At 34.7% G+C, this 18,816-nt stretch overlaps 1 protein-coding gene across 2 annotated transcripts in view; it reads right to left on the bottom strand.

The window, feature by feature from the left end:
* Positions 1–582: 582 nt before the first annotated feature.
* Positions 583–18,816, bottom strand: part of LOC145693718 (uncharacterized) — a 41,314-nt gene continuing 23,080 nt past the window's right edge. For both annotated transcript variants that reach the window (XM_081770015.1, XM_081770005.1), the window contains exon 2: positions 583–3,622. In XM_081770015.1, coding sequence (XP_081626141.1) covers positions 1,745–3,562 — 1,818 coding nt within the window. In that variant the 5' untranslated portion in view covers positions 3,563–3,622 and the 3' untranslated portion in view covers positions 583–1,744. The remainder of the gene's footprint in view (positions 3,623–18,816) is intronic.

The raw sequence follows: 18,816 nt of genomic DNA on the forward strand, positions 1-18,816 counted from the left end.
ATATATATATATATATCCTTACTCTTGTTTCACCGGCCTTCGGTTGCCTATCTAATACAATACTCTATATTTTCTCTTTCATTTCGGTAAGATAATTCTGAATACCTCCTTTTGCTATTTTATAATAACTGAACAATTTAAGTATATTTTTCTTACCAATAAAACTATAGTCTTTGACCATTTTTTAACTGGTTGAAAATATTCCACACAGACTATATTTAATTCTACCCATTTACAGAAAAATCTGTACATAGTCAATGAAAGATATTTGAATAAACGAGGCAAAAAGAATCCTACAGTAGTATCTTGTGCTTCCACAGCAAAACGTTTTCACACTCACTAAAGTATAACCTCAATGTAAAATTTAACATTATTACAATCTGAAATTAAAGTTTACCATCTCTGATCTCAATTTCAGGTAAAGGAAGGACAGGTCATATTGGCTTCTTAAAATTATAAGGGGAAAGATCAAAAGTAAATATTTTAATATTGAAATGTTAAAATAGGATCAGGTATAAATATTAGATAATAAGAGCAATAGATTTACCTTTCAATGTCTTTAATCCAGGGATGCAAATAACCGGGCGAGTAAAATTTTATTGCTTATTTGTATATCCCTGCTTTAATCGTTACAAAATTGTATGTTGAAATAACTATTATGGTATTCTTCATATACCGTATATAATCCATTAGCGGGGGGAAGAAGGAATGGTGTAAAAGAAAATCATTTTTAGTTCAAAAGATGGAAGTCCTAAAGTAAATAATCACTTTGAACCAGAACATTAACTAAATGTTCAGTGAGCTTTTAATAATTTGCAACTCAATTGATTATTCTTCTTTAAGTTCAAATTATTATAGACATAATTGAAAAGAAAAGAATTATAACCTAGTTTTTACACTTTTGAGAACTGATTTTTTTCTCCGTATGCTTGAAATGATAAAATACAAGCAAACCACTATTTGATTTTACAGCAATGAAACTGTAGCAAATGAAATAATGAAACAAAAAATGAAAGAGAAACAAAAAGCATTTCCTTTTTATAATGAACTTCAAGCTTTGCGTATTCATGAAAAGGAAGGAACTACGCTTGTCATTTGGGTCACAACAGGGAAATGCAATTGAAAACCCGCCTCCTCCTGTTTTTAAATGCTCTTATTTTCGTAGTCCAAGCTAGAAATTGAAAGACTAATAACAACTCGAACGCCAGTTTTGACAATTTTGACGTTGTACTATTTTCATACTCGACAGGCGTTTGTGCTTCTGTGCTTCTGGTTAAATCCAAAACAACCTCTGGATGCAATTACGAATGTTATGCAAGCTCGGTGTGACGTTGAGCATTTAAAAGGAAATGCAATTTATGCAGTGGATATTGGCTACTTTTACGGTTGCGGTTGCATAGACTGCTTTTGAAACGACTTAAATACAATTATATGCCTTGAACATTGTCATGAATACAGACTATTTGTAGGATAAATAGGATAACCAATATAGCTTTTATTTATTTATTGTTTATGCTTTACGTTTGAGCTCCCATTCAAATATAGAGCTTTCTAAAACAGGAACATCATCTATATTGGACATTATTTCAATGATATAACTTAATATTACAGTAACTTAAAGGTTAGACACATTTTTTGATTGAACTTTGCGGCTCAGGTTTCAAAACCTGAACACTTGCAGTCTTCGAATGAAAAATAACAACAACAATATTAAAATTATCACACAAAAGTTTTAGTTAATCATTCACGCTCCGTACGTACTTGTTTTGCTGTAATTTCCTTGGCTTGCACTTCCAGCGTGAGAATCACGATGAAATATAACGTAACTAACTCCTGAAACTGGGTTAGCTTGATGTCCTTTACTGTTAGTTAGACCTACACTAGGTGACGTTTCGTCCCTGTATGGACGACTGTATGTATTATAAACATTGTTAGAGGCTGAATTACTTGTAGTGGAATACCCAGTACCATACTGAGCACCATTGGGTGAATTACTCGTAACGGAATAGCCAGTGCCATACTGAGCAGCATTGGGTGAATTACCCGTAGTGGAATATCCAGTGCCATACTGGGCACCATATACATTAGCATTAACGCCTTGATAACCAGCGATCGTCAAGGGACTTTTCACATTACCGCGGCTGCTGTACACACTACCCAAACTGTAACCCAACTGATAGCCACTGTCTGAATCGTCGTCGTATTCAGATCCGGTATTTTGTTGCGTTTGATACTGTACATCGCCTCCAAAAGCATCCTTGTACTTGTCAACAGCAGTATCTGTACTGTCAATACCTGCGTCATCTTGCTTTCGTGTGTATCCGTAGCCGTAGCCTGATCCCGAGTAGTATCGTCCATAATCATTTAAATAACTTCCTTCGTAGGCATTACTTTTACGATATCTATCTAGGGTCCTATCTCCATAGTTACCTAAACTGTTATATCCTCGATTTTTGTAGCTGCTAAGATAACCTCCAACAGGACTAAATCCTAAATTTCCTGCGTAATATTTGTAATAATCTCGCAATAATTCTTGCTGAAGAGCGTAACTATTTCCAAATTTTGATACACCGGTAGGCTGACTGTAATAATCTATGGGTGACGAACTACTTGCACTGTACTGACCAAAGCTTTTGGTCAAGCTATCACTATCATATCCTCTGAGTCTGTCTCTGTTATATCCTTCACGATTTAAGCTCGATGTCTCGGATCCTAAAGGATGCTCATCGTTATAATAATCACTGTAATTATTCCTATATCTATCTCTGACTTTTCCTGTCTTACTTCCTGCTTTGTAAGTATAATCTTTGTAAATATTTCTAGTCCCTAGGCTGACAGCTCTTTCGTCCTCTATTCCATAATCTATATCATAATCTTTGTATGGTCTTTCAGGCTGCTTAAATCTCCCTCTGCTTCCGTGGCTTGACACTTCACTATGATGTCCCTCAGCATCAGAATCTTCTTCATAATCAGCGCCATGAAGTTTATCTAGGTCTTTTGATAAAGGGTTGTTGCGAAATCTTCCTCCAGAATTCTTAACAAATCTTCCCCGTGGAACTTTCCTAATTCTTTGATGATATTTTACTCTTGACAATTCGGACGATGAATAATCTTCACCCGACTCATCTCTTAAAGGCCTCCTGTTGCCACCACCTTCTCCTCTGTTTGGACGTCCTTCATATCCTCTGGTTGATTGTCCTTTGCGTCCCTTGTTTTTGTATCTCCTGTAACTACCTGTATCTTCAGCACTGTCGGTATCGTAGTCATCGCGGTGGTAAGCAGGCTTCTTTGGTACTCTTCTAAATAAAGCTCCTCCTCCTCGATGAACTCGTATTACTCCTCCTCCTCCTCCTCTATATCTTCTCCCTCCTCTGCTTCCACTCTTGTACTCAGTGACGTCCTCCATGCTCTCTGATGATCTGCCACTGAGACGATCTTCATCTAGGTTGCTATCGCTGGGAGCTATTTTGCACAAGAACTTTTTGGAAGCTGCTTCAAGAGTCTCGCCAACAGCGAGATCTGTAGCTTCTCCCATTCTGTCTATGTATTCGCATCCTTTCATTCCTCTGAGGCGACGTGCTTCTCCTACGCCGACGAAGAGGACGGCAGAGGCAATAAGGATCTGAAACAAAATTGAGAAAATACTTTTAAAACATTTTATTCTTTAATATAATTCTAATAATGTTAAACAATAAGTAATATTCATATGTAATGCAAGAGAAGATACATGTATAAAAATGCCCTATTGCCGTCAAGAAGGAGCTCTAAGCGTTCAACCCTTCTCCAATTTATTTGGTATCTAAGGAGCACATGGAATTCGGAGTTGGATTTCTGAAGGAAGATTAATCTTCACTAACCTATAGGATAACTATGAGACAAAAATTAAACGAAACTAAACTTAACCCGACGTTTCTCTCTATTTCAAAATGTCCATCTTGAAATTTGATATAAGACGAAGCCAGATACTTAATAACTCGATAAAGAACCTGTTCCATTACAAAAAGGCTTACATAAATGTATTATACCATTCACATAATGAAGAATTCTCGGTCTTTGCAATAGAAAGTGTATTAGAGATATCTATCGGAGGAAGTTATAATAGAATATGTCTAAGCAAACTTATATTTTATCTTAAGTAATCATTTCTTGCATGCTATTTATATCTAGATTTCAAAGTTACAGCATCAATTTCCCATCTGCTTTTTATTCGTCTCCAAATTTCAGTCTCATTTCTTTAACATATGCACAGTAGGAGATGCACTCTTACAAAGAATACAAGGAAAAAAGAGTAAAAAAGCAGTGAAGAATGGCAAACATAAGAGCCCTACAGCCCTTATTGCTCTTTATTCTCTTTCTTTAACTTTCTTTTTAATGTTTAGAAACTTTTCTTCCAAATGTTTTTGGCAAGTGAAACTATTTCCAGTGTGCTACTATATGTGCAATCAGCTCAGAATCAACAAAGAATTGACTGTTAAACTTTTTTCTTTTGTATGTTTCATTTATATGATCACAGATATAACATTCGTACACGTATCAGGAGAGCGTATCTTGTTTGTCTTCTTTATGTCCTTATTGAAATAATAATTACTGTATAATGAAATATATCTTCGGAAAGCATGAAGGAAGATAACATTGATTCAATTTTATATAGAGGTGACTATTAAGCTTTCATTTAATTGGAACTTAATATTTCAAGATATACAGCTATTTTTAAGAATATATTCTAATTAGTAAGCAGTTTTAATTGATATAACATTTGAATTTGTTACTTAGCCATGGATTAGGATATGAGTAAGGAGTAGTAAGTACAATCAAAGGCAAAGAGCAAAGCGAAATCGCACAGCTATGAGCGAAATTACGCAACTATGAGTGAAAGAAGTGCGTAACTATAAGCAAAATTGCGCAACTGAGGTTTACAAAATCGTTATCAATTTTATTGCTTCACCTTTACTTAATATTGAAGTGTATTGAAGACATTTTCTCATGAGTATAAAAGATACGCATACACGCATTCTGTTAGTCATGTTTAAAAAGTCTAATGTGACCAATATCTACACTGCATTGTGTAGTACAATGTTTAAGTAATATGAGTCACTTGTTGGACAAGATGGTGGGAAAGTCTGTGATTGCAAGTTTGAAACAACGTGTCGTTTTTTTGTATGAAATTTCTTGAAAATGAAGGCGTAAAACCGGGAGAGATTAACGGGAAGACTTCAAGCACACTACGGGGCCGTGGTGGCTCAGTGGTAGACCGTTCACCTCCGGTGCATGCGGTCTCTGGTTTGATCCCAGCTCGCGCCAAGTGAACTTTGTGGTGGGAAAACACCGTGTGCGTGGGTTTCCTCGGGGTTCTCCCACTTTCTTCATTCCACCATTTCATTCATTTCTCATCATCACCGTCTCCTTTAGCCTAGCTAGCATAACCGTTGGACGTAAAACTCAGAGATTTCATATCATTTCAAGCACACTACGGTCATGAGACTCTTAGACATAGTGAAATATTTAAATATGCAAACTACAAAGTGTTTTAAGATGAACGTACATTAGCGCAAGACGGTCCCAATCGAAATAACTCACTCGTTCCTTTGATCATTCAGTTGGGGAAGCAAGAGGTCCGATGCTTGAAAAATCGCAACGATAACATGTCGCCAGTTTCGAAAACTGACTCACTTTTCTGTGAGAATTGTGAATACATCAACGGATAAGATGTCACCAATTTTGTAAACTGGGGCACTTTTCTGTGAGGACTGTGAACACAATAATTCACAAACACCTACAGTTGCAGGAAGATAGTGTACGTTTGGTTCTGCAACATGCTGTCCACATTACTATTTGCACATGTCAGGAACCTGACTGGGAGTTGCTGCTACATCCTCCTTACGGTTTGAACCTCGATCCAATGGATTTTAACTCATCTAGACCTTTGAAAGAGTTCCTGGAAGGCCACCTTTATAGCAGTAGCGACGAGATGAAGCAGTACAATTTGATATGCATCCAGATAATAGAGAATTCTTTCTACGTTACTGGTATTCAAGCAATAGTGAAACATGTGACAAATATATTAGTGTTGAGATGAGTTACATTAAGAAACACAAATCAATCTTTTCCATACGTCTAAATATATTCAACAAGAGCTTGCTCGTATATTTCTCGTATATTTAATATATATTATTACAACATTTTTAAAAGGCCAAACTAACTTCAACGACAAAAATTAAATATATTTTATTTTGTATTCTAAATTGTTTCCACTTCGGTTCTTTACACATCATCCTAATTCGAGCTAGAATAATAAGCTTTCAATATTCTTATGTCTCACATTTTATATAAATAAAATATTCATGATAGATCGTAAAATATTCACGATCGATGTATGTAGTCCTATATATGTACTCAGTTCATGAATTTATAAAGGTAATGAAATCAAACTTAACATTTCCTTAAATACACAAGCGTTACCTCTAAATAAAATCTAGTCGTGGTATACTCGTCAAAGCCTAATAAAGTATTTCATTATAATCAAATTTTTTTAAAAAAATTGGGAAAATAACAAACAAATAGTCTATTCCCTTCGTATATTAAAAAAGCAATCTGTATTAGCAAAACTAAATCAGAGTAGAAGAAAGAAAAATCGCCGAGAATTTGAGTTGGGACATGGTATAAGAAAAAAGTACCAGATCAAAGATTTCAATAAACCGATCAGAAAAAAAAATGGAGAAAAAAGCTTACCACGTTAATCAAAGAGCTGAGTTTCTCTTGCATTTGAATTTGTACGCACTAGATTCACTGAATTTTTTATGTTTCCTTCAGGGATTTGCATTAAATATGTCCAGTAGAATTTTAGATTCGTGATTTCTCATTTACTTCTAATTTCAATAGAACATTTGTTATGTAGGACGAACATGGTGCAACTATTATTGGAGTAAATATTATAACTATGTTTTGTAATATGACATGGATTTGATACATTAGGTTTAGATTTTCAGACTGTAAGCTGTATATACTATATAAAACTCTTCGGAATATGTTATTCTAGCAGAGCCAAGTAATCATTTCTATCTGGTTTTACGGCAAAGTTCCGAATCACCAATTATACAGAAGGATAATGTAGAGATGGATGTCAAGTATTTATGGAATCGATTAAGATTAATCCTAGAAGTACAAAGCCCGTATGTGTTACTTGTAATAAAAAGGACAGGGTGGGTCAAATTTGCCAGTGCTTTTTCCAAGTGATTTTTGCACTATATCTGTTGGATTTAAGATAACATTTTGAACTTAACTAAGAATACGAGTAGAAACCTTTAATGTAGTTCTACTCTATATTTATTGTCAATGGTTACATATATTACATTGTTTACATTCTTAATTCAAGGGTTTCGTCTTGGAGGTATATGTATATGTTTATGTCTACGTTTAGACTAAAAAAAATAATGTTCTTGTAAGCTTCAGTATTTAATAAGAGACAGAAATAACACTTTTAAGCAAATAATATAGGTTTTAGATTAAAGAGAAATTTTGGCGAAAAGAAAGATTGATTTGCACCAAGCGTCAAATCTGTTTGCAGAAAATGAATTTTTATTATTTTTTTTTATAAAAGTAAAATAGATAATATTATAATATAAAATCAACAAAAGGGAACATTGCATTCCAATGAACAATGTACCACTTAGGAAACACTTTATCCTACAAAAGTAACGAATAGATAAATATATTTATAAAATGAAAATTTGAACTTGTGGGCAAAATTACTCTTCCCATGGTATTTCGAGGGTTAATGAATATAGAAGAGCGGTGTCAACTTATATTCATAAGTATTCTGCAATTACTGGAGGTCAGCTGCCAAAAAATTAGAAGAAATGTAACGACATATTACATAATCACTCGCTATGTTTATGATGGTCATCTTGGGTTGACATTGATATTATAAATGGGTATATGTGATATATCAATTAAGATTGTTTTCAATGAGAAAGCTAATAGTGCAAGCCATTTTGCGATACTTTTAGTGGTCTTGAAATACTCTGTATAGGGAATGATTTTGGAGTTTTTTTTTTAAAAAAAATTCGAACCCTGGATTGTAAATTCTACAATATTTCAATATTAGCGTCAATTACTCGCTTCACTGGGTTAAAATAAGAAATATTAGTAATATGTTCCTTTAGTCAGTCATTTTTTTCTCTGTTACTGAAGCGCTCTCTGATATCTGTAATTCTCGATCATTTTTATATATCTTCCCCTCCCCTAAGTTGCGGGGATGAATTTGGATTTAAATGGCATCGGAAGTGTCACTGTTCATCTCACTGACCCCCAAAACTATGGATTCGACACAAATATCGGTCATTTTCGATCATTTTAAAATATTTCCTCCCCTTCCTTTAAGTTCTACCGTCAAAGTGAAATGATGAAAATTATCCCAGGCTCGAACCTCATCTATGTTGAAAATTTGATCGAGATCTGTCAGGTGGTTCAAGAGTTATTACGTCGCAAACATAGTCACTTTCATTTTATATACATGGTGTTTCAAAACAACACCGACAACGTTTAGGAGGTGATTTCTGACACCAAGATAAGACCAAAAGTATAGACCAACCTGGGTACACAAATGCTTCCTTTCAGAGTTATAGTTGGCCGAAAACATGAAAAATGAACTTTAAAGGTCCAAAGCTCCAAAACTATGGGACCTACCATAGTCGGGTCAAGACTTCGCTTACAAATTAATAAGTGTCCTATCCAAAAATCCGTGTTTCAGAATCCTGCGGTACTTACACAACATTTTTTATGGAGGGATTCTGCCTACGAGCATGCTATTTGAAGTACTCTCCAATTACCTCTATAAAAATTGTTGCGGAAGTGTCGTAGGATTGTGAAACATTGATATTTGGATAGGGTACATACTAGTTTCTAAGTGAAGCTTTGACCCGACTGCGATAGGTCCTATAGTATTGGAGCTATGGACCTTTCAACTTCATTTTTTCGTGTTTTCGGCAGCCTATAATTAAAAAAAAGCATTTGTACACCCAGGTTGGTCTATAATTTTGTCTTATCTTGATGTCAGGAATCACCTTCTAAATTTTGTCGGTGTTGTTTTGAAACACACTGTATATATAGGATTAACATTTAACGTGGAAAATGTGCAAAGAGAAGACATATACCAATCCAAAAATTATATTAAGCTGAACAAATTGATATGGGTGACTGTAAATTCTCATGTGAAGTTTTTGAGAAAAATCGAGATATATATATATTTTTTTTGTAATATTAAAAATTTATGTTGTGTGATAATCACTCTACCTATTAAGATGAAACTGATACTGAACCATATTCTCGTCAAATTTTTCATTATGAAACTTGGAAGACGACAGTATAGAGTATGGTTAATGAAAAATAACCCAAAATTATAATTAACTGATAAATTTTAAATAGTATTTAACTATATTTTACCAAAGATGGCATAAATGAGTCAATAGATCACATCCAACTAAGCAAAATGGCATGCCATAGGGCAAATTCTCATGTGTAGTTTTCGAGAAAATCGAGGAAAAACTTTTTATGACGTTAAAAATTATGTCATTTGTTGCCAATCTGATGTAGTTTTAATAGTTTTTAGTTTGTTAGAATAGACTGTTTATTTCTGTATGTATTGTATTTGAAAAACACATTGTAAAGTAGCAGATTCTATATATAGCCTATTGTTAATCGATTTCTCCTAACAGCGACACACATGCTCCTAACAGTCACTTAATAGTCATACAAGTTAGTCATATAATCTTAACATTGATGCACATACTACATGTAAAGAATGGTATATATGGAGTGTAACTGAGATCAGGAGCTGACATTTTGTTTCTATTTTTATCTTTCAGGTGAGAAGACACGATTTAACGGGAGTGGAGAGAACTAAAATAATTTTATTACGTTGAGGATGATATTCATGTAATAGCTGCTGACTTTAACATGTATATTCTTATGAATACTCGCCGACAAACATCACTGTGAGAAAACCCATACCCAAAATTGAATCGGGTGACCACGAAATACAACCATATCAGCATCATCACCAAAAGCCTTACCAAAACATTTGGCATCTATAGGGTAAACATGGTGTCAGTATCAGATGGCAGATAGCATACCTTCATCTGTTTGCGCATAAAATTTAATTAATTATATATCTAACATTTATGATGGAAAATGAGGTTAACGTCAAAGTTTTTCTTACTAGTCAGATTCGAATCCTGGTTCGACAACTGCAGTGTAAATACAACGTGAAGGTAAGATGGATTTGGAAATCATTGGGTCCATCTTCGTTCATGATAATATAGATCAATTTTCGCTTCGTAATTCTCTTTATCTCACTCAGATTTACATATTCCTACCACATCTAAATTATTTTGTTTAGATTATTCTGATTTTTTAAAAATTGAAATCCTCCTTGTGGCATAACGCACATACTCATGTTACTTTCCTAATTTGTTCTTGGTTGTCTTTTCCCTTCTAATTGTTCTAAACACATTAAGATTCTCTCGTTCATTAGTTTGCCCAAAATCTCTTCCTCTGAAGCTTACTTAGATCAGATACAAGTTGCTATTCACAATTTGCGGGACTGTGCTCATCACTGTCAACTAACTCTTACGAGGAAACTGATTCAAGTGTGACACGGAATTGTGGACAACTTCATATGTAAACGAAGTGTTTTTGTGTACAATCAAACCCATTAGAGGGAAAACCCTCGATCTCAAACGTTTCGCAGATATAGAGGAATAAGAGGAAGGCTGGTGTTCTGATATTTTGCGAATTTTTGAATATGTAGCGCTAGTACAAGTAAAAGAGACTTTTAAAAATGAAGATTTCCTTCTCCACGAAACTTTAATAACACCTCACCTTAGACATGAGAGTTACAAAACCGAAGAGTCCATAAAAATCTAGTGGAAGAATGTTTTGGACGGGGAAGGCGAAAATAACGGACTTCCATTGTTGCCTAAAATAAGCGTGTAAGGTGTCAATGTATAGGTTTCTTGGTACGCTGAATCGAATAAAAGCATCATCAGGTCAAATACTATGAAAAATGTTAAAAAGAAAGTGGCGGTCCGAACTTTCCAAACATTTATAATTTTTTCTACAATTATTAACCGATTGGAACAACAAATGGCCCAAAAATGCGTTTTACAATGTAATAGTCAAAAGTGAAAATCGGAGCGATCCATTGAAAAATAACTGAAAATAATTTTCCAAATAATCGTAATTTCCGCAATCATCAACCGATACAAATCAAAGTTGGAACAAAACTGGGTGTTTGCAATATCTTAGGCAATTAGGAACATCAGCATAACTCAACAATAAAGTTTCAAACTGGCGGCAGTTTGTAATTAAAGAAGATCCACTTGTCTCTTGCAGCCTTGTGTCAAAGATCTACTTGTATTTTTGTTCACATAATAACTAACGTATCTGTTCCTTTGCCAATATAATAAACACATTTTCATATCACTATTTTTTTTCATTTTCTACGAACTAAACAGATAACATATTAGGCAAGTAATAGGGGGTATATCATACAATCTTGTTCTTCGTGTCTATGGGGTTTATTATTGCTCATAGCCCCTTCTTTTTCCGGCCCCGCCACTCACCTCAACATTCAGTACCACTTTTATTCGCTCTGGTGCATCTTTCTTAACGATTAAATGCAATTTTCAAACATGTTCACTGGCAAAATAGCCCAAAATCCACACAGTATCAGAGCATCTTTCCCCTTACCCCTCTATATCTCCGGAACGGTTGAGATTGAGGGTTTTCCTCTCTAATGGAATTCATTGTTCACAAAAACACTTTGATTGCGCATAAACTCGTCCACAATTTCGCGTTACAATTGAATCGGTTTCCTTGTTAGTAGAATGCTGCAATATTAAGTGACAGCAGTCATGTATATTGTGAATCAGTATACGAAACGGATTGCAGTTTTTTCACTAATGTTTCAGCTAAATATTTAATTGAGATATATTACATGCACTACTGGCCTTTTTTTTAAATACCCATTTGGGTTAAAAGAAATGGCTACCTGAAAACAAACAACTATACAATTCAATTCTTGCACAGAATTCAGTAACAAATACCACTGATCATCTATGATACAATGAGTCTGGTTGACAATTCCTGGGCCCTAAACAAGTGTTCAAGTTCCGTTTTAAGGAAATGAAAATGAAATAAAATCTTTGAATTTTATGTCCCACTGTTGTGCCTATTAGGCTAAAGGAGCCAGTGATGATGAGAAGTGAATGGAATGGTGGAATGAAGAAAGTGGTAGGAAACGGGAGAACCCCGAAAAAACGGGAGAACCACTGTGTTTGTCCACCACAAAGCCCACTTGGAGCAAGCTGGGATCGAACTAGGGACCCCACGCACCAGAGGTGAATGCTTTACCACTGAGCCGCCGTGGTAAGGAAAACTGAAGAAGAGCATAGGCTATAAGAAGACTTCAATATCCCTAACATAAATCGGCACCTACTTTGACAAAGTTTATGAGCTGCTGAAGTGACATGAAAATATGGCCAAATTATTAGCAAACATTTGAACATGCACTGCATTTCTGTCACATTTATTTCTAGGTTGATCCTTGATAATGATTCAGTAAGCAAGATGTTGAATACAATGCATGGAATTTCTAATTGTACGTCCTACGGTTATGCCCTTTTAGGCTTTAGGAAGCGGATTATTAATGAAAGTAAATTATTATGAATGGAAATGATAAAATGGGAATGTGGGAGAAAATAGGAGAACGCGACCTGGGATCGAACTAGCGACTCCTTGTATATACAAGAGGTGAATACACTATGAGTCACCGTGCCCCAAATATGTGTTTTATTCACGCCCTGACCTACTCGCATGATTTTCTCTCTCCGAATTTTACCATTTTCTCAAACTTAGAATAAGATTAACAGAGTGAGTTTCCTCTCAAACAAAAGAATTTATCAAGAACTACACATAATGCTTATTACAGCTTTTGAAAAATGTCTTACGTATTATAAATGTGCTGGGTGGAATTATTCTAGGGTGATGGCAGCCACTAAGTAAGAACTACGGTAAATTATGTATTATTATATATTTTACTGCAACAGTTTCCAAAATTTTTGAATAGCACCACCAGAATATTTTTCCTGCGAAAGATTCTGGTGGTGCTATTCAAAAATTTTGGAAACTGTTGCAGTAATATATACACTAGTTTCCCGTTTCTTTCTACGTCGTTTCCACTAACATTTTCAATTCTTTTAAATATGCTTTTTGCGTCCACCAATTCGTTTTTTCTTGCGTTCATTTTATGAAGAATACAATGTCAGTTTCACAACATTTTACACCTTTTCCACGGAATGTTGATCTCACTTTGCGAGAAAGCAAGGGACATTCCATTCAGACAGTACTAAATAAGTGCAGTGATGATTTCCTTCTTTGAAGGACGGCTGCGATTTCATTAAAGAAGAAAATTCTGCTTTCCCATCCTCTGAATTAGATTTTACTTTTATTATTCCGGATGTCAGAGCGCTAAAAGCACTTAGTCAATAGTGTCATCTGCAGATATTGCAGTTCGGTAAACACAATGCTTTCTTTATTTTTACCATGCTATTTATTTTTGTTTAGTTTTATTTTGTTTTCTTCCTTTGTTTTACCAAGCGAATGACACAGTTGAGCTTTGAAACATATTTTATATAAATGAAATCTGCGTTTTATATCGCCTTTTTACGACAAAACTGCTGAGCCATTGGAAATGAAATATTGAAAATAGTTAGCACTTGGGCCGAGATGGATTTTCATCATTCAACTATCCAAAAGTCGAAATAAATTATCATTAGTGTCCATTGCATCGCAAAGAAGCCAATTTCACATTGCGGCGGCAGGTCACTACACATGTGTAGTGGACCACTGCACTCGAACTACTAATTTTTAGATAGGTATCACAAACACGAAGTGGAAACACTGGAATGACGATGCTTCTGTCCTCATAACTTTTGGCAGGTTGCCTGAGTTAATTCTCTTAGTACCTCTTGTCGTACGAGTACAATTCTGAAGGCGCATATCCTACTCACAGCTACTCTCAATTTCATATCATTCGGTTCCACTTCGAAGTTATGTCGAGTCCTCAGGTTTCCTCTTGTCAACGAGCAATGTGTTCTCCAGCACACATTTCGATATCTTTGTCATGCATCAATGCCATTTTCTCGTGATTGCACGAAAGATTTGAAGATTTTGGCCTTCTTTTCAACATATTTTCCCGGTCGCTTTGCTTAGTGAACTGTGTGAACCAATTTGAACTTTTCTTTTTACTGATGATTGTTGATTCTAATCTGATGGGAGAGGGGGTCACCCTCGACTTTTGCTTAGGTATCCTATATTTGTATTAATATCTTTTTTGTAGACGATATCTGTCCACGAAACACATCTGAACATCCCCCTCCTCCGAAGTTATACAGACAACTCTACTGATCGAAGTAAATTAGTTGGTGATTTGTTTGTTTGTTTTCATTTATCATGAGTGTTACGAGACCAGACAACTACTTTCCTTTTTCTTCTCTTCGGAAATCTTTGGCGAATCTTTTGGCCTTTCAAGCTTGGGTTCGTCTTCTAAAGGATCAAAATCAGGATTTGCAGAGTATGACACAGAGTTTTTCCTTGACTACGGTAAGCTTTCTACGTTGAGCTCATTGTTGTTCAACGTTATGAAGTCTGACAAGTCCAATGACTGAGATACAAGATCGCATGTTCTGCAATATTCAGTCAGTATACTCGTATTAGCAACGTTCTATGCGGATCTTTGCTTGTGATCGTTTGTTAGTCCAGCTTTGAATCTGTTGAAGTCGACGAAATCCTCAAGTTCGCTGACTAAATCAAAAACATTCTTCACGTTGAGCTTTGACAATTGATTTACACATTCAAAAATATTTCGTAAGCTACATCACTGGATCTAAACCATTTGGAGCCTAACATCCCTTGGCTGAATGTGATTATTCTGAGAGTCCCTCTTCATCTTAATCCAATCCACCCATGCACACGCCTTTAGACGAACATAATGGGTTTCGGCACATAATTAAAAAAAATAAAGTCTAACAGATCAGGAAACTCGAGCACGCCGTCGGTCTTTCTGTTTCAGTACCTCCTTTATATACAAGAACATCCTCCTGTGTGCATGGAGAGGGGGAGGGGAGTTAACGTCCATGTTGAGAAACACTAAGTTACACGAAACAAAACTCCAATAATTGAGGTTGGAAAAATAACTTAGTTTGGAAGAAATATGAAAGGTAAGGTAAATCAAAAGATTGGACATATCTTTGGAACTGAATCGAACAGGGCAAAATTGAGAATAGTTCTATAGTAAGCCATAAAAGACTATTATATAATAATATAATGTTTCATTTTGGTATTTTGATTCTCTCTACCATTTCTGATTAGCAGAATAAGTTTTTCTTGATTCACGTGTAACGAATTTTAAAAATAGTTTTAAAAGTAGCCCCTTCTTGCATTTAAACTTTATTGAAAACATAAATTTAAAAAAAATAGTCTGGAAAGAACTACGTATGAGAGATTTTTGTGGATTTTGATACCTTGATGTGTATCTTTGCGAAGTATAAGGAATCAAAACGCGGTAGTCGGGTCTCGATCTTGAATTAACGATTCTATAGATTCGGAGCTTAACGTAGAACCTAAAGCACGAGCTCTCCCTGGAGGTCGAAAAGGTGTCTTCCGCACCGAGGACGTGTATGCTAAACATATAGCCACAGAGAGGTGAGAGGACTCTTATGGAAGTCAGAAAAATAATAGAGATTATTATGACGAAATATAAACTGAAGCATCATCAACGCTGCTTATTTGTAAAATAATACACAGTAGAAAGCAGAATTTTTTTATAATTATTGCGTAGTTACCATACGCTTTTTCTCCTTAATCTATTATACTAAATATAGACTAAATTACTAGTACGTGATTAAACTATGTAACAATAATTATGTAGAGTTGTTCTAGTAATTGTGATGGAAGTAATCTGAAGAAAATTACGAAAGTAATATTGTCACAACGTTATCTAGACTCATAGTATTGACCTCTATATTGTAATTGACCTGATATTCCGGTTACAATTTTTAGTTAGTTATGTTAATATAGCACTCAGTCGTAACAATTCTTACTAACATTTTGAGTGGCAGGGTGACAACGTAAAGAATGGTAATCAGCCACTGCTTGAAACTAAATAAAATGAAATCTTTCAGTTTTACGTCTCACAGTTATGCTGTCCACGCTAAATGAGACTGTAATGAATGTAAATGGTGGAATGAAAAAGCGGGAGGAAACGGAAGAACTCCGAGAAAAATCATACACTGCCATTGCTTGAATGTAACTTGTATGCAAACGTTTGGAACTAATGCAGAACTAAGGCGTTCAGAGCACAATTACCAAAGTCGAGAAAGAAGGATACAAAATTTGTACGTAATACTTAAGTACATGATAAAGTTAACACTGCTTTATAGGTTACAAGTTATTTACAATATCTGAAAATAAACCTTTAAGCTCCAGATAGAGAACTTAAACATTAAATATGTCCAAAATGATTAAAAAGTGGACTTGATTTCCTTTTGCATTGAACATGCCGACTGTAGAACATCATATGACTTTCTTGCAAAATGTACCTAAACTTGCCCATCACCACTCTAAAAAGAATTTCGTCAAATATTCCACTCATAGCATTGGTACTGTAAACGACGGGATGTATTCTCCCTTGATATAACACCTATGTAGTGAACTTAAAGTTCTAGTAAAAAAAGAAATGTGTATATTTAAGGAATAAGTGTGTGGAAGTTACTATTTGCATTACTATTATAAATACATTACGTGTACATCCGAGATGGAAGGTATCGATGGATGGCAGAGAAAATAGATTAAAAGACTATGTATTAAACTAACGGAATATATTTTGTAAGAACAGTTTCATATTTAAAAGTAAAACACCAGCATTCTGAATAAATATATTCTATCTATTCAGATATATGGATCGAAAATGTGGGCACAAACAAAATCGCACATTCGCTATCTCCAGATGATACTACGAAGCATAAAGAACTGTGTGCCAGGAGTTTTTGCAAAGTAGGAGGGGATTACATGGATTGTTAATATGATAGGAATGACGGATATTATCTTGGAGAACATTGGGGGAAGCGGGCCTGGTATTGGCCTTATTATCTCCTCTGTATGTCGAGGTCATAGAAACATAAAACTTATGTCTTTACATAACCGCTCTATACTAAATGAGCCTGTATCTTTAACCTAGTATACACTAAACTTCTTGTAAAACAAGTTCGAAGCTACTTCTATGGCGCAATATTCGTCTCACGTAGTCTCACTGCTGTAATGAGATGGCTGTAACTTTAAGTAACCAGTCAATGTATAACTCAATGAATTTTAAAGTTTAGATATATATGTAAAGTGAACTCGACGAAGGAGAAGGGAAAAAAGAGATTGTATAACATAACATTTATAATAAATATTGTTTATTTTATCCGTAAAGCTTTACTAACATCCTCTATATTCAATTACTTACTGTTAAGCAACGAAAACAGAATGGATATTTACAGAAATTAGAATAATTGAAAGAAAATTTATTTTATAATCAAACAAGTTCTAAGATAGATTGAATACTCAATTCTTCTTCAGAAACTCTGAAATTAGCGCCTTTAAAAATTATATTAGATTATTTGAGGCGCCTAGTATCAAAATCCGCCACATCCATTTCCTTTAGTTTCGAGTAATCTTGCAAAACGTGCAGCAAAGCTCCATATACACGCACGCAAAGTCCCATATTTGAACTAGTTTTTTTAGTATGAAATATTAAGCTTTTAAACAAAATTCTGTTTTCATGGAATTCCTTTAGATCAGACACACAACAAGCGATATATAACTCAATTTCGGTTTTAAAAAATGGATTTGGCAGTTTTTGATACTAGGCGCCTCATTTATTTGAGTACTTGCCACAATTCAAATCTTGAATAGATATTTGTTTTCGAATTGTTTTTCGAAGAACTACTTGTGATCTGAATAATTAAATACACTCTTGTAATTCGAGTAATTATTCAAACAAATTTTCGCCATTTAACTATAGAGGAGTTAGCAAGAAAAGGTCGCTGATAGTTCACAGCGGCGTTGTTACTACTCACGTGCCAAGGCTTTTTCGGTGCATCTATAATGGCAGATTTCATCATGGTGTAAAACAGAGTGACCGTGGTTGGGATGCAAAGGATCCCCTATCAACAGAGTAGCGGATGCATTTTCACTCCGCACATGGTAAAAAAATTCAGGGACCATCTCCTAATGGTTCCTTTATAACTATTCACATAAAAGTTCAGTATTCTAATAATATTTGAACACTTGATCGTCATTTGTATCATTATTTGTTGTTCAATATTTGTTTGTTTGTTGAAATAAAGTGAGTGAGTGGAAACTATAATGAACTGTATAAGTGAACTTTTGGCCAAAATTCATAAATGATATCCATGTATAAGAAAGTTCATGTGATAAAGAGATCTAACAGAAAATATTATTGGTCAAATTTATAGTTGTTTATAATCGCATTTCTCTCTGAGAAACTTATCTAATCAGTCAAGTTTAATATCATTTTCCTCAGAAACTTACACTTTATCGTTTTAACTCTTCAATTGATAGAACAACTATTTGATTTTTTCAAATAATTGGAATCCGAATAACGATGGAGAAGGATTGGAGGAAACATACTAATCTTTGTTTCTGTAAAAGGTTCCTAGCTAACCTCTGTATTAATGTATATACCTATCTACT

The sequence above is a fragment of the Thermobia domestica genome, chromosome 1 (assembly GCF_964235325.1).
Source record: "Thermobia domestica chromosome 1, izTheDome1.hap1.1, whole genome shotgun sequence".
Classification (NCBI taxonomy): domain Eukaryota; kingdom Metazoa; phylum Arthropoda; class Insecta; order Zygentoma; family Lepismatidae; genus Thermobia; species Thermobia domestica.